This window comes from Trachemys scripta, chromosome 2 (assembly GCF_013100865.1).
Source record: "Trachemys scripta elegans isolate TJP31775 chromosome 2, CAS_Tse_1.0, whole genome shotgun sequence".
Classification (NCBI taxonomy): domain Eukaryota; kingdom Metazoa; phylum Chordata; order Testudines; family Emydidae; genus Trachemys; species Trachemys scripta.
The window spans coordinates 232,021,947-232,036,508 of record NC_048299.1 but is presented as its reverse complement, the minus strand read 5'-3'; the positions used below and the strand labels follow the sequence as shown (position 1 = coordinate 232,036,508).

The following is a 14,562-nucleotide window of genomic DNA, read 5'->3' as shown; positions in this document are numbered from 1 at the left end:
AATTTATAATTACAGAATTAACAGTGCACCTTAACATCCGTACAAAATCAGCATGAAAAGTTATCAGGCCGCACACACAAATCTGTGCGCACCAAAATAATTATGATTTAAAAAATGCTATATTTCTTGCCTGATAAAAACATTACTTGCTCAAGTATCAAGCTAAGTGAGCAAGCAGAATTTTGCAAGTTTGTATGAACAGCGGGTTTCTGTAAAAGAGAGAACTTTTTAAATCCTTGAAAGTTCTTCAGTGCAACTATGGTGACCAGACAGCAAATGTGAAAAATCGGGACGGGGGAGAGCGGTTAATAGAAGCCTATATAAGAAAAAGACCCCAAAATCGGGACTGTCCCTATAAAATCGGGACATCTGGTCACCCTAAGTGCAACCATTCTATATCAGTTTCTTTCTCTGTAATGGCATACAGGCAACCAAATAGTAGAAATCTTAGTACTGATTTTCACACACTAGAACTGTTCCTCCAGTCAACGTTATGTACTTTGGGCCATATTCTTCCCCAATGTGACATCAGGGCTGACTTTGGCGCATTGTGTGTTTATACACCAATAATGCTTGCTAAAGTTTAAAAAAAAAAAAAAAAAAAAAAAAGTCTGATTCTCCTTTACTCTACATCTTTTAAGGAAAACCATAATCAGACAGTTAGTCTCCATGCTGTGAAAAATGTAGTCTCTCTCTGATTAAAATTGCAAGAATGTCATGTTGAAATCCTCAGAGGACGGAGATGGTTGCCACTGTTGATCAGCAAACATTCTTTCTGGCACTCCAGTCCATCTCTTGATCACAAACTTTATCCAAATTCAAGGGAGAAATGTTAAGCGTTGCAGGTCTTCTTGTCCCATTCCCACATACCAACATTACAACTTTAAAAGGAAGAGTCATTGTTTAAATTAAAGAAGGCTAAATCCAAGGAGGTGGTATGAACTCCCTTTCTCACAAAGCTGTTCACCATAGCTCCTAGCCCAAACAATGCATGTGGTGCCACTGTGTCTGCTATCAAACAATTTCATCTTTTCTTTCTATAACATGTTTTCAGAGAAGCCCTCTGACTGCAGACTTAATCTGTACACTACAGCAAATAACTGCTAACTTTATTTACAGCAGTGTGTATTTTCAAAATTATAATATTTTCTCCCCTGTGCACATAGCATATTATTTGGTTGGTTACTTTACAATTGTGACTTTTTTTGTCACCCGCTGTATGTCATTCTGAAATAGTTATTTTCAGCCACAAATTGAGGTGTTGTTTTTTGTGGTTCAGTAATACACAAGGACTGTACTTCCACAGTTCCGGGAGCCTTTAGGTCTGTAAATATTTTTTGGAATATATCTTTAATTTTACATAACTGATAGTTGGTACTTTAAGCTGTAGTCGATGAAATAACATACTGCAGTATATGATCAAAGTGCAATTGATTTGCACTAATGATGGATCAGTACAATAATGAATATTGAGTATATATTATTACATGTCTAGCATCAATCTCACAGCAGCACAAGTTACCCTGCAGATCACTTCTTTTCACTCCTGGCACTATGATTGAGGCAGCATAGGCAGAAAGGAGGAAGTAATTGGACATTTTACACCAATGCAGTGTTTGTCAGATTGAGAGAGCTTGTGAGGGCTGTGCAAGCACAGTCGTTGCACTGTAAGGCCACATGACATCCTGTATGTGGGGGAGAGAATGTTGGAGAAACAGCTCTTGGAGAACAAAGAGGTCCATAAGTGGTCCTTGGCTCCTTTTGATCCAGGGCCACAGTCTATAAGCACTGTGTGACCACACAGAAAAGCATGATTGCCCTTACATCATGGTTATTCATATTTATCAAAAGGTTTATTTTGCTAGCACATTAGGTCTGAATATTTTGACTAAAATGTACCCAAACATTAATGTGAGCAGGAAGCACTGTGTTTTGTGGTGTGTTTCAGGTGTTGGACCTCCGTAGTTGCAGAAGCTGGAATTCTAAACTCAGGATTTGGCAAGTAAATTGGAAGGAGAATAGATTTTAACATTCTGATTAAAAATGTATGAACAGACGTAATTTAAATCAATATGTGCAGTCTGCAGAGGCACTCATGTTTTGTTTTTTGTTTTATATTAAAAAACAACAACCTTGTAACTCACTTTTAATGAGAATTTTTGTCATACTGAAATATTCTAACTACTATAATTAAAACAACCTAGTTGAGATTCCACCCAACCATTTTGGGTGCAGCCTGAGATAATGGTTTTGGAGGGATTTGGGGGGAAAGTGCTTTAAAGGATTTGTGAATCCTGGATGACTGGTGAGGAGGTAATGATACAAAAGGTGTACAATTGTCTGAGGGCACTTCTATTTGTATCTGGAGGTGTTTTAAACATTAGGGAGATAGAGTTGCTAAATAGACTCTTCTGTTTCTGGAACTAAAAATGCATTGGTTCTATTTTGGATGAAATACGAATGATGACTCTTCATATACGTACAGAAGCTCTGAGGGCCCATATGAATATATCCTACAATAAGAATAATTATTTCATTATTTATTTATTTTTACTATGTAGTTAAAAATATAGCCTACCCCCTATGGAATAGTTATAATGGGCAGTCTAAAAAGAGATGAAGAATGACAGGGACCCTCTACATACAAGTTTATAATTCTAGGATTTTTTTTTATATATATGGAGATATACCTATCTCATATTGCTGGAAAGGACCTTGAAAGGTCATTGAGTCCAGTCCCCTGCCTTCACTAGTAGGGCCGATTTTTTGCTCCAGATCCCTAAATGGCCCCCACAAGGATTGAGCTCACAATCCTGGGTTTAGCAGCCAATGCTCAAACCACGGGCTATCTCTCCTAGATGTCACTTCTAGATGCTCAAAACTCATGAGATTTTCTTAAAATTGTGATTTTTAAGCCAATAATTTTTGGGTTCCTTTTATTTCCCTTCTGGCCTCTGAGTCTTTCAGGTTCACGTTTTCAAGCTATTTTTCTCAAATCTGAAGGCTAGGCACTTAAAAAAAAAAAAAAATTAAAGCTGAGGTTCTCATGTAATAAGATTCCTGGGGTTCAGGCTTTAAGAAAAATACTAAATATTGCAAAGACTCAGGATACAATTGCTAGACTTGGCAACCTTGGAAATGCGCATCCAGCACAACTATATGATTGACTGTTCTTCCCAGGTTGCTTTATTATATTAAGAAGGTACTGGCTGGTAAGGCTGTCTGCCTGATTGATGTTATATATTGAGAATTAATTAAAGATCATATATAGTTGCTTTCAAAGCATTTGCAGTTCAATTTAGTCATGCATCAGTATTTGCTAAAATTGAGAGGGGAAGAGTCATCCATGAGAGTTGTGGCATGAAGCACCACTTGGGATCAGACCTTAGTGGGACATAATAAAAGTAATTTTAACTATCCCTCCTCGTCACAGAAAAATCCCTGAAGATGCACTTCAGTTCCTCTAGCTCTGACACTGCCTTCCTATTTTTTATCAGCATATTTAGAGGCAATGCTCCAATCGTGTAACAAGGGCATGTGAAATTCATATTGAGAAATAAGAATATTAAAGAGTGACCTTTTCAAAGTGGCCTAGGGGATTGGGGCACTCAGTTCTCATTAGGCAGCTTTGAAAATCTCAGCTTAAGTGTTAAGCACCTGAAAGCACAAACAGAAAATGGTGTTTTGCAGCAAATGTGCAATTTAGGAATTCACCTGTCCCTCACCTCCATCCGCAAATATTTCAGTATAGAAAACTCCATTCTAGACTCAGATCTTTCCAAGTCTCAATCTTGTGGGAATTTTTGAGGCTGATTTATAAACCCCATGAAAGTGGAGGTTTATTATAGAAATGAGCAATTTTGTGTGGGTGGGGAGGGGACAGATTATACATAATGTCAGACTTTTCCATCAGAAATATTTTCAAAAGTTAGGGGCAGAGGTACTGAAGGAAATGAGTAAGTCAGAGCAATGACTAGATTATGGTGATTATCCTGATTGGGTGAAAGTACTTCTAGCAGCATGCTGCACACCAGTATCTTTTGTTTACACAACTTGTCTAATCTTTTTAGGATTTTTCATTGTGGAAAAGAGAGGGAAAGGGAGGGAAAGGAAAGGACTTGCTGCTCCATTGGGAAAATCTTACTGTGAGTGAAAGCTATATTCGTTTAAAAAAAAAAAACTGTTCGTGTTTTAAAAGCCACCCAGTACTATTAGAATATCACCTTACTCAACACTGCAGTCTGTGTGTGGTCACTGCTGCCATATTGCTGTCAGCATTTAAAAAACGATAGCAGCCACCAGAGATGCAAGTTGCTGGTAGTACTTGGTGGGACACACTGAAAGTAGGCATGATTTATGGACATTGAAATGTAAAGTAAGTTGATAGTCAAAAATGGAACAGCTTTTCTAACAAAAACAACATTCTGCTTTTCCTTCCACCCCCCACCCCCTTTGTTACACGTGTTGATTGTCAAGGGAAGAAAATTTTCCATTTTCTTTTGTTAGCATTTTGGAACACTTTATTTTTATCTAAAGAACTGAAAATCAAGCCACCCAGCTTGGGTGAGAATTAATAGCCTGAAACATCCTGAAGGAACTGTTCTGAAAAGCTCTGAAGATGTCTATTAAATGAAGTGGTTTGAGACTTGGCAGACTTGTTCTACATAGAAAAGTGCCTAATTTGATCACTGGTGTTCCTACATCAGCACATAAAAGCCTAGCGTGAGTAACTCTGAAGAACTGCCATAAAGGTAGGGAAAGTACCAATTTGGGTACAATGAGAAACAAATGTCATTTGTTCCTGCTTGGTAAATTTAAGTTGATACACATCTATCATGAAATTATTACCATAATGGGTTAGCAAGACACCTTGACTTGGTATGTCGCAGTTATATGAATACATGATTGTCAAAGAAGCATCCAGTATTTTAAAGGTTACATGAAATGGGAGGAGGGGAGGGGAGGGGAGCAGGGCCGGCTCCAGCATTTCTGCCACCCCAAGCAAAAAAAAAAAAACAAACCACGATTGCAATTGCGACCGGCGGCGGCAATTGGGGGGGGGGGGGGGGGAAAAAGCCGCGGGCGGCGGCGGCATTCGGCGGCAGGTCCTTCACTCCTAGAGGGAGTGAGGGACCTGCTGCCCCCGAATTGCCGCACATGCCGCCCCTCTCCCTTGGCCGTCCCAAGTACCTGGTTGTTAAGCTGGTGCCTGGAGCCGGCCCTGGAGGGGAGAGAAATGGGCTTGTGCCATTTCCCTTTTTGCTTTATCAAGAAAGCACAAAGAGTATGGGCTTGTTTTTTGTTTTTCTTTGTTTTAGGTTCTTTGTTTATAATTGCTTACTGTTTATATTAGTCAGGTCCTGTTAAGCTTGGAAGTCTCAGCGAGATCCTCAGCTGGTGCAAATCCACTTAGCCTCTTGGAAGCCAGAGGTGCTCTGGTGATTTCCACCAGCTGAGGATCTGTTCCTATGACAGTAGAATTAGTGAAATGATGACATTACAAAAACCAAAAGAGTAACAGTTGAGCTGGGAAGGAATTTTTAGGCATATTGGTTAAAAATATTTTTTGTTTGTGTTTAACACTTATTAAACTTTTTAACTCTAGCTAACTATTTGGAGAAAGGATGTCTTAAGGAAAGATTCAACACCCTATCCCTTTGAATAAGTTGAGAGAGTTTATAGTATAGCTCATCTGACATCAAAGTCCTCTGGTAAGATCTGGAAATACCAGAACTGATATTTAAAGTAAAAATATTTAAGGTAAAAACAAGCATGTAAAAAAACAGCAAAAACCAACCAAAATGTGTAGGCCTTTCCATGGATAGTAAAGAAGCAAAATGGGCACAAAGCCCAGTTACTTTAAAATTTGTGCAGGTAATCTTTAAGCTGCACTGAGATGCGACACTCAGTTTGACAAGAATTAATTCTATCTGTTGCTAAGGTATTGTCTTTGTTTAGGATTTTTATTAATATTTGTTGGTTCAACTTTGTGTTTAATATTATTTAAGGAGTTAATGTTTCTAACAGGGGAGTCCTTTGTGTGTCACTCCTTCCTCTTTTGGTTCCCTTTCAAAGGCCCTGTATCAGATATCCATTCTCACAGCTGAGTACTGGATTTACCTCCCTCCAGAGCACAACAAGACTGCTGTTGGCAATTGGTTTGAAGGAGTCACTACAGAGCAAAATGAAACTCTCTCTTCCGGTAAACAGTTCTGTAAACAAATTGTGATTCTGTGCCTGGCAAGATGCAGCATTCCCACTTGATTCCCAGATACAAGATGGCAGTGGACTGGGAATGTCAGTTATCTAAAGGACAGCCCATTATAAACTGAAAATTGTTCAAGATACTTGAGATGTACGTATGCCCCACCCAGGCTTGGGCATATCTACATGAGAGAGTTGAACTGGTTTATTTAAAGGTGTGATTTTTAACTAAGTTAATGAAACCAGTGCAAAAGGAGGTGTGGACACTTTCATTTTAGTTTAAATCAGACTCATTTTGGCATAGTTTAGATTAATTAGGAATTGATTAGGAATAAATCACTCTTAAACCAAAATAAGAGTGCCCACATAGAGAGGTGTGCAGTGGTTTAAAATAACATCTTTAGCTAGACCAGTGCAACTTTCTCATGCAAACAAGGCCTTACATTCCTCTGTTCTCTTCCCTACTGATCATAAGGGAAACTTTGGTCTGTAGGATTCTCCTCCCTGTGAATTAATCAGTTCATACAAGAAGTTGTGCTAGGCACTGACTCTCTTTCTCCTTATTTGTTCAAAATTTCAAATACATGGACTTTTCTATGTTATAGGAACCCAATATACCAACTGATAATGTTCTATAGGAACCCAATATACCAACTGATAATGTTCTAAAGCTGTAATTAACAGTCTTGAATAACACGGTGAACTGCAAAATTCCTTTTGGTAGTGTGTTTTTAAAATTACTGTTTAAGATTCCGAATGAAGTTTTCTAAATTAGATTCTCAGTACGTTTGCAGGCACATATCTGCTTTCATACAAATACTTTCCTACATTGCACATTCCATGCCAGTTCAAGCCATGTTCACTACCACAGCTTATAGTGAGTGCCCAGAGTGGGCATACCCACAAATGAACGGAAAATCAGGCCAGATGTATGAGCCGCTCCAAGCTCCATGCTAGTCATATAAGAATATAAATATGTAATCACAAGTAACCACCTCACTCCTTTTAGAATAAACAGTGCATGTATTGTTTTATAATTTAATTTAATTTATGAAGCAGTTAAAGGTAATAGTTTTGATTTTGTGCCATAATTGTTTTAAAAGGTAGCTGCTTTGTCTTTCAAACATGAGCATAAAGATAGTACTATAAATGTTATAATTACTGTTTACACAGAAATGTGAGTTTACTATATATGGTTCTTGAGGTATTAAGGTAATTTGTATTAAGTATTTTGCCTGTATTAAACTATAATGTCTGTTAAATGTAAATATGAATATGCACAGGTGGGTGTGCATATAGATATACCTGCCGCTGTAGCTATACATGTACAGTGTAACTTTTTGTGTTTGTACCTTGAGATATCAACACATAGCTGATTGTTTGCTGTTGATAAATTTTGGCATTAAGATTCGTTATATTGGGAGTTTAGAATGCTGAATATGTTGCTCTCTATCACTTCTGAGCTAATTGTTCAAATAACTTAGAGCCAGTATAATTCATATTCATAGTTGAGTTTACCTCACTGTTCCTTGAAGACGTGATTCTTCACTACCCAACACTGCTGCAGTGAATTGGACTGCTAGGGATAACCATGGAACGGGAGTGGTTTAAGAAAGGAAATAAAGTAGATTAATTCAAGCTCATATGTTGGCTTCAGGCCAAAATCCCAGTGATAGATGCTGTTCTAAATATGGCGAGCTTGGGGTCTAAATCAGAAATGTAGCTGTTACTTTAAAGTGGGGTGCTGAGAGAGATTTGACCAGTGACTTTGGGCTTCTCATTTGACCTGTCATGTGCCCATGGATATGCTGTTGGCTGCAGGAGAGAGTGTGGAGCCATTCTTCCGCCTTCACTTCCTAGGCTCTTTAGCCCCCATTGAGCTGAGAACAGTGACTGAGGACAAAAGCTGTATACACTGTACAAACAGAGCACCAAAGCAGCAGTACACTGACTCATTCTTCGCTCTGTGTGAGAACTGAGGGGGACTCTATTCACTTCTTTTGTGCTGGTGTCTGTCAACAGCGCTGTTTGAGGCAAGGCCTATTGTGCTGGCCAATGTTTCTTATTGACCTAAGTCTGTGCCTGCAATGTTCCCAGGGTCGAAGTTGCGAGTGAGAGAATGTTTGAAAAGGGGTAATCATAGGCTAAATGCATTTTGCTGCATTGTCATCTGACCTATTAAATCTAAACTGTGGTCTACGTTAATGCAAACAGGTAATTATGTAGTCACAGCTGCAGCTATTGACATCTGGTTACCGCCCCGTGGAAAAAAATATATGTGGTTTTCTATTCTGTGCCTAGGCTCTTGAACGCTGGACTTTAATGATATTAACTGGAAATAGAGAATGGATTAGTAGGACTGACAGGTCAACAAGGTGGATACTTTATCCATGTAAGCAAAAATAGCTCCAGCCACAGCTGTTTGTATACTTCTCCTACCTTACATTTCAGAGCTTTCCCATGACTCCAGGTTTAACCATTCTCAACTCCAGATTCAGTTATTTAATTGTTATGAGGTGGGAGTGGAGACTGCAGAATATTTTGTATCCCCACTTCCCAGAGTGCTCATTGCAAAATAGTTTTGCAAGCCCTACCTGTTGTAATTGATTTTACACTGTGGTGCTTTTATTAATTACTATCATTCTTTCATGTTGAGTTGCCAGGATTTCCAAATGTAAGTCATTACAATGGGCCAGCATCCCCAAAATGTAATGGTAAGTCTAATGTGCAAGGGTGATAAAACATTTCTGGCTATAAATTATTTTATGGAGACTTCTTTTCCTTTCAGTGTATTGTAGAATGGACACAAGTGTTACTTGCATATAAATCAGTTGTAGCACATCTTCCCTTTCCTTGCTTTCCTGCATTTGACTATAAATTAAGAAATTGTTAAAATAATGTGTCGTCCTGGACTAAGCAACTTTCAAGAAATATTTCAGTCAGAACAAACTCTTTACTGCTCTTCTTCATTTGTATCCTAATATTTCTTCGGAGCCAAGTATCCTGGATGCTATGAAGTTATTGAAATAGTAAAATTAATACAACAGGGAGAGTAGGTGCTGTACAGCAGTATGTTAGGTCCAATATATGACAGATCCCCTTATAGCTGTGGAAGGACTGTAGCTGGTAAAACTATGAAACTTCCTCCTGCAAAGGCATGTCCTCTGAGTCTTACTAGAGCTGTAGGTCATTATCCTTAAAGCATGATGGCAGAAAAGCTGTTTACCCACCTCACAGGGACCTGTCCAATAAGTAATTCTCTGGAATACACCTCTACCCCGATATAACGCGACCTGATATAACACGAATTCGGATATAACATGGTAAAGCAGTGCTCCGGGGGGATGGGGCTGTGCAACTCTGGGGGATCAAAGCAAGTTCGATATAACGCGGTTTCACCTATAACGCGGTAAGATTTTTTGGCTCCCGAGGACACAGTTATGTCGGGGTAGAGGTGTACTCTGTCTTCCACAGGCCTCTGAAATTCAACTGTTTTCCTTTGTTTATTTCTTATTGAGGATAAACTTCTGAGATGTGGTTCTGTTTCAGTGAGAGCTTTCCTTTCTTCCTTGCTTTCTGTGCTTTTTACTGTCTTCTGCTCCTTGTAATCCTCCTCCCTTGTTGCTGGTCCTCCACTGAATGGGGAATGCTCCCTATGCTGGGCTGGGGCGTTACAAGATGGCTAAAAAAGCTGAAACTAAAAAATACCTTAAAAACAGGAAACACTGCCTGATCCCCTGCAGCCAGAAAACAGCCTTTTCTGCACTCACACTCCAGAGCTGGAGTAGTATCTTGCTCAGACAGAGAGAAGCAAAGAGTACTTAAGTCCCTCTACTGGCACAAACCGGACCAAGTTACTGAGTTGGGTCAGAGAGACATCAGCGTTGCCCCAGACTCAGGCTGCTATTCACCCTTGTAGAGATCAACAATCTCACTGGCTTTTTGCTTCTGTTCATTAGGAGCCAGTGAGGTGGGAGGCAAAAGTAAGTCCAGATCTCTCTTGGTCTTCTTCTGCAGCACCAAATCTGCCTACCCATTCATTGCTTTTTTCAGAGTCCAACAGGCACCAATATTTTTCCTCTGGTGCTGAAATGGATGTTGTCAGCTGTGGGCTCCTAGGCTGGAATTATCCTTTCACAAGCTCCACCTGCCACAGTACCAGACTCTCCTCAAGCTCAGCATTCCTCAAAGCTAGCTAGTTCAGGTGCCTACGTTGATGCAGTTGCTGTAATGTCTCAGCTGCAGTATGTCTGTGGTAATGCCCCCCCTTCCCTGGATAACTCTCTTCAATTCCTAGTTATAAGGATGCCATCTAGGAAAGAACAAAAGTGGAGTCGTGCCCTCAGATGTGCCTCCAGTGTTACTAAAACGTGTGTGAACATCCTTCATTATGGACATTCTGAAGGGTATCACTAGGTACTGGAAGGGAAGTTGCCTGGAAAAAAAACACATTGAAATCATCTGTGTGTTAAGTGAATTGGGAGATACAAATAAATCTACTTTAAAATTATCCACTGTGAACTGTCCAGTTTGTTTATTAGTTTGGAAAGATCGTAGACTCCCAATTTGGAACTGAAGCTTGAAAGAGATGGGGAGGTTTCGGATGGAAATTAAATCAATAAAAGTGTGGGGAAATAGTGTACAAGGTATGCAGCACTGCTCTGTAAATCATCATAATAAGACAGTGGAGTTCAAGCTTTTCCATCATATATAATGAATGCACTTCCTCCTTGTTTTATTGGAGAAGTATAGCAGAGGGTGCATGCAGTATTGAACTACCCCATTTTGGCTCAGTGTTCAGAAGGATCAGTCTCACTGAGGGCTCCAATGTTAACCTGAAACTAACAACTTATTAGTATCCTGTTGGTGCAAGTTGTTCTTCAGATCAATGATCGCAATGGGAAAAAAAGCATTATGAAGGTACCCAGCACTGACCAGCACATTAGTTCTTTCCTGGAAATAGCGATACTTAAAATGCTTATCTTAAAAAGAAATGAAAAACAGGATGCCTTTGACCAACTCTGACAACCTCTCCTTGACCTATGGTATAACAGCATACATTATTTAAAAAGTTAACCATAATAAATTCCTTCTGTGTAAAGACCTGTGCTTGCAAAAGGAAAATTTGCTCTAGATTTTAACATCTCTGCTTATATACAGGGGGTCAGATCATCCTTATAAAGTATTTTTTGGTTGGTCTGTTAGTTTTTTAGTTACACTGTGAATTAAGTATCACATGGTAAAAATGGTAAAAATTAAATGTAACAGTCATATTTTGTAGCATTTCTCCTTATACTAAAGTTCATAAATGGATAATATTATTTCTTAACCTGGAATGCTAGGTTATGTCATACCTAAATGTATTGCTATTATGTCAAAACTGTGAAACCATGTGGCCATAATCCAAATGGGCTCGGTTTGTTACCTTTCTTAAAAGGAAAATGAAGCGATTCATAAAAATAATGTTCCAACAGAAATTAGTTGGTGTGTTTCAACAAAGGCCCCAGGCATGTGTAAGAACCACATTACACTTGGCACAAGCTGTCTCTCTTAGTTCAAAAGAACTTACGGGGAAACTCGAGTTACCTATTATACTAAAAATACATTCCAGGGCATACCCTCTAGCTTCTGGAAGTTGTGTCAGATGTTCAGCGTGGGAGAGCAGTCATCCAGAGATATAGCTTCTGTGGATTTCAGCTGGAGACTAGCTGCAATGTAGGAGAGTAATAAAGCAAAAGTTCTATAGAATAAGACCAGTCCCTCACAGATGCAGTTTTTGTCTTAGAGGTTGACTATAATGATCATTTGGTTTGTTTGAAAATGAATGTAGTTTGTGAATTCAATTACTTAACTTAATTTTACAACACTACTTGGTGACAACTTTCTTAGAAAAATTTTGTTTAATACATTTATTTCAGGAGGCAGAGAAGTGTAGCTGGTATAAAAAGATGCAAGCCCCAGTTTTGCTAACTTTTTTAAAAGAATAACAAGTCTTAAAGCACAAAGCCACATTTATTGATTTCAGTTTGAAAATTTGTTGTTTGAACAAATATTGAACACATTAACATAATGTATATAGAGATGACACTTTCTAGATTTGTTGGAATGAATGCGCCAAATGCTGGTTTATAGAAGCCCTGACATAGGAGGGATTTGGCATCTTTGTTAGTATTGTGCCAGCTAAATCTGAGGGTATTGTAAAATATCCTACCTCCATAGAGGAAGACTCAGCACGTAGTTACTCTTCTGCACCCCTAGCGCTAGTTCAGGCATGGCATTGTAAAATCATTCTGTTTTTCCTACCATAGGAACTAATACACGGAAAGCACAAGTGAATGGGATTGGATTATAAAGTACCTAATTTAGGTTGTGTAAAATTCAGCATTTATTTCCCTTGAGTAATTAAAGCCTCTCTGACAGATGTGTATTGCTAGAGTTTGTAAGATAATGGTGACCACATAGTCTGCTGAGAATTGTACATTAAGGTAACTTTTAAAAACCTAGACCAGTTTTTGGTCAATTTTCTACATTTTCCTGTGTCACATGTGCACATTTTTGTATTCAAATTGAGATATTTTCAACTATCAGAGCTGAATGGACTCAGCTGGTGGCTCAGTGTTGCCCCACATTGTGGCTTTTTATACTGTTTCTCATAAGAGAAGATGTAACTGTAGATGCAGGATGTAATAGTTAAACAGGGTTGTGGACCATGAATATATAGATTACAATCAGTACAAGTTAGCCTCAACAGTGAGCTTCCTTTCAACTATTTGGACTATTGTCACTGCTTCCACTCATTCAGTCTGGTGGTGGTTGTTCTTAGCACAAGACCAATAGACAGTACTGATAGTCTAGCAAATACTGTTTTCTGTTTGATTTTTCAATTTTACATGAGAGAGTTGAGTCCCCCCAACCCCATGAATAAATGGTAGCTGTAGAGATTTCAACGTTTGCAAAGTATCATTGAAAAGTTAAAGAATTTACAGAGCTTTTCTTTTTTTAAAAAAAGGAGGGGGGAGGGGGGCTTATCTTGTTCACATTGGACTTCATAAAAAAAATTGTTTTTCCCTTAAAAAAAGAGAGAGGAAAAAATCAAAATGGATACCCAACTTAGTAGGTAAGTTGCTTCATTTGTTTTAGAGAGGTTTCTAAAACCATATAGTACTGTCTACTCAGGTCACTGCTCTTTACTTGAAGAAGTAGAGGCACAAAAACACTGAGGACTGAGTTCCAGAGTGTGAATAAAGTCTGGGTTACACAAATATTTCCAGGAAATGGAAGCACATGTCATAGAGCCTCTTACAAACCAGATAGGAGCAGTACAGGGTTAACACTCTGACATTCTGAAGTGTCTTAATTAGTCTTTGGCAAAGAGCCATGGTCAGTAGAAAATGGGCCTCGTCTGAGACAGGAGCAGAAACTAGTGGTTTCTGCCTCTGGCAAGGTCTTGTGCATTCAGCAGCATTCTGTGCTTGTGCCTACCTGTTGTGGGAAAGTGAGATGCTGTCCAGACCTGAAACAAAGCAGCCAGGCATTTTCCCATCCGGCTTTGCCATTGTGTGCTTAAAAAGAAAAAGAGGGAGGGAGGGAAAGGTACCTGTCAATGAACGTGGCTTTTTGCAGTGATTCACTGCACATAGCTGCGCTCAATTAAAGGAGGGCCTAGTTAACCCACAGAGCAAATCTCCATCAACTTTCTCAGACTAAGCAGATCATTTAGAGCAATATTCACTGTAAAACAGGATGTCGTAGGGATTTGAGGTTTTGAAGCTAGCCATGCTGAGAGAATTTTATAGTGCTGATGTTTGAATCTCTTGGTGCTTTCTGTACTAGTCTTTTCAAAATGCAAATGATTATAGACTTTAAAAATGAAAATTTTGAGACTAAGATCTTTGATATATTTTTACATGGTTATTTTCGCACCCTAGTTAGTCCTTTACAATTGAACCAAAATTCAAGAAAAGTGTTAGTGTCTAGACTCATTTTTTAAATATTGTCACAATTTAGATCAGTGGTTGGCAACCTGTGGCCCACCGGCCGCACACTGCCCATCAGGGTAATTCACTGGCGGGCCGCAAGACAGTTTGTTTACATTGACCGCCCGCAAGTACGGTCGCCCGCAGCTCCCAGTGGCTGCGGTTCACTGTTCCCAGCCAATGGGAGCTGTGGGAAGCGGCAGCTAGCCCGCGCCGCTTCCCACAGCTCCCATTGGCCAGGAATGGTGAACCGCAGCCACTGGGAGCTGCGGGCGACCGTGCCTGCAGATGATAATGTAAACAAATTGTCTCGCGGCCCGCCAGCAGATTACCCTGACGGGTCACATGCGGGCCGCAGTTTGCCCATCACTGATTTAGATAG

General features: G+C 39.3%; 1 protein-coding gene across 2 annotated transcripts in view; it reads left to right on the top strand.

Annotated features, from left to right (window-relative positions):
* MRPS28 (mitochondrial ribosomal protein S28) overlaps positions 1-14,562 on the top strand; it is a 133,516-nt gene that overhangs the window by 45,417 nt on the left and 73,537 nt on the right. Inside the window, exon 3 of one of the 2 annotated variants that reach the window (XM_034763170.1) lies at positions 6,076-6,202. The exons of the other annotated variant lie outside the window; for it this stretch is intronic. Within the exon in view, the coding sequence (XP_034619061.1) occupies positions 6,076-6,202 (127 nt within the window). The remainder of the gene's footprint in view (positions 1-6,075; positions 6,203-14,562) is intronic. 2 annotated transcript variants of the gene reach the window in all.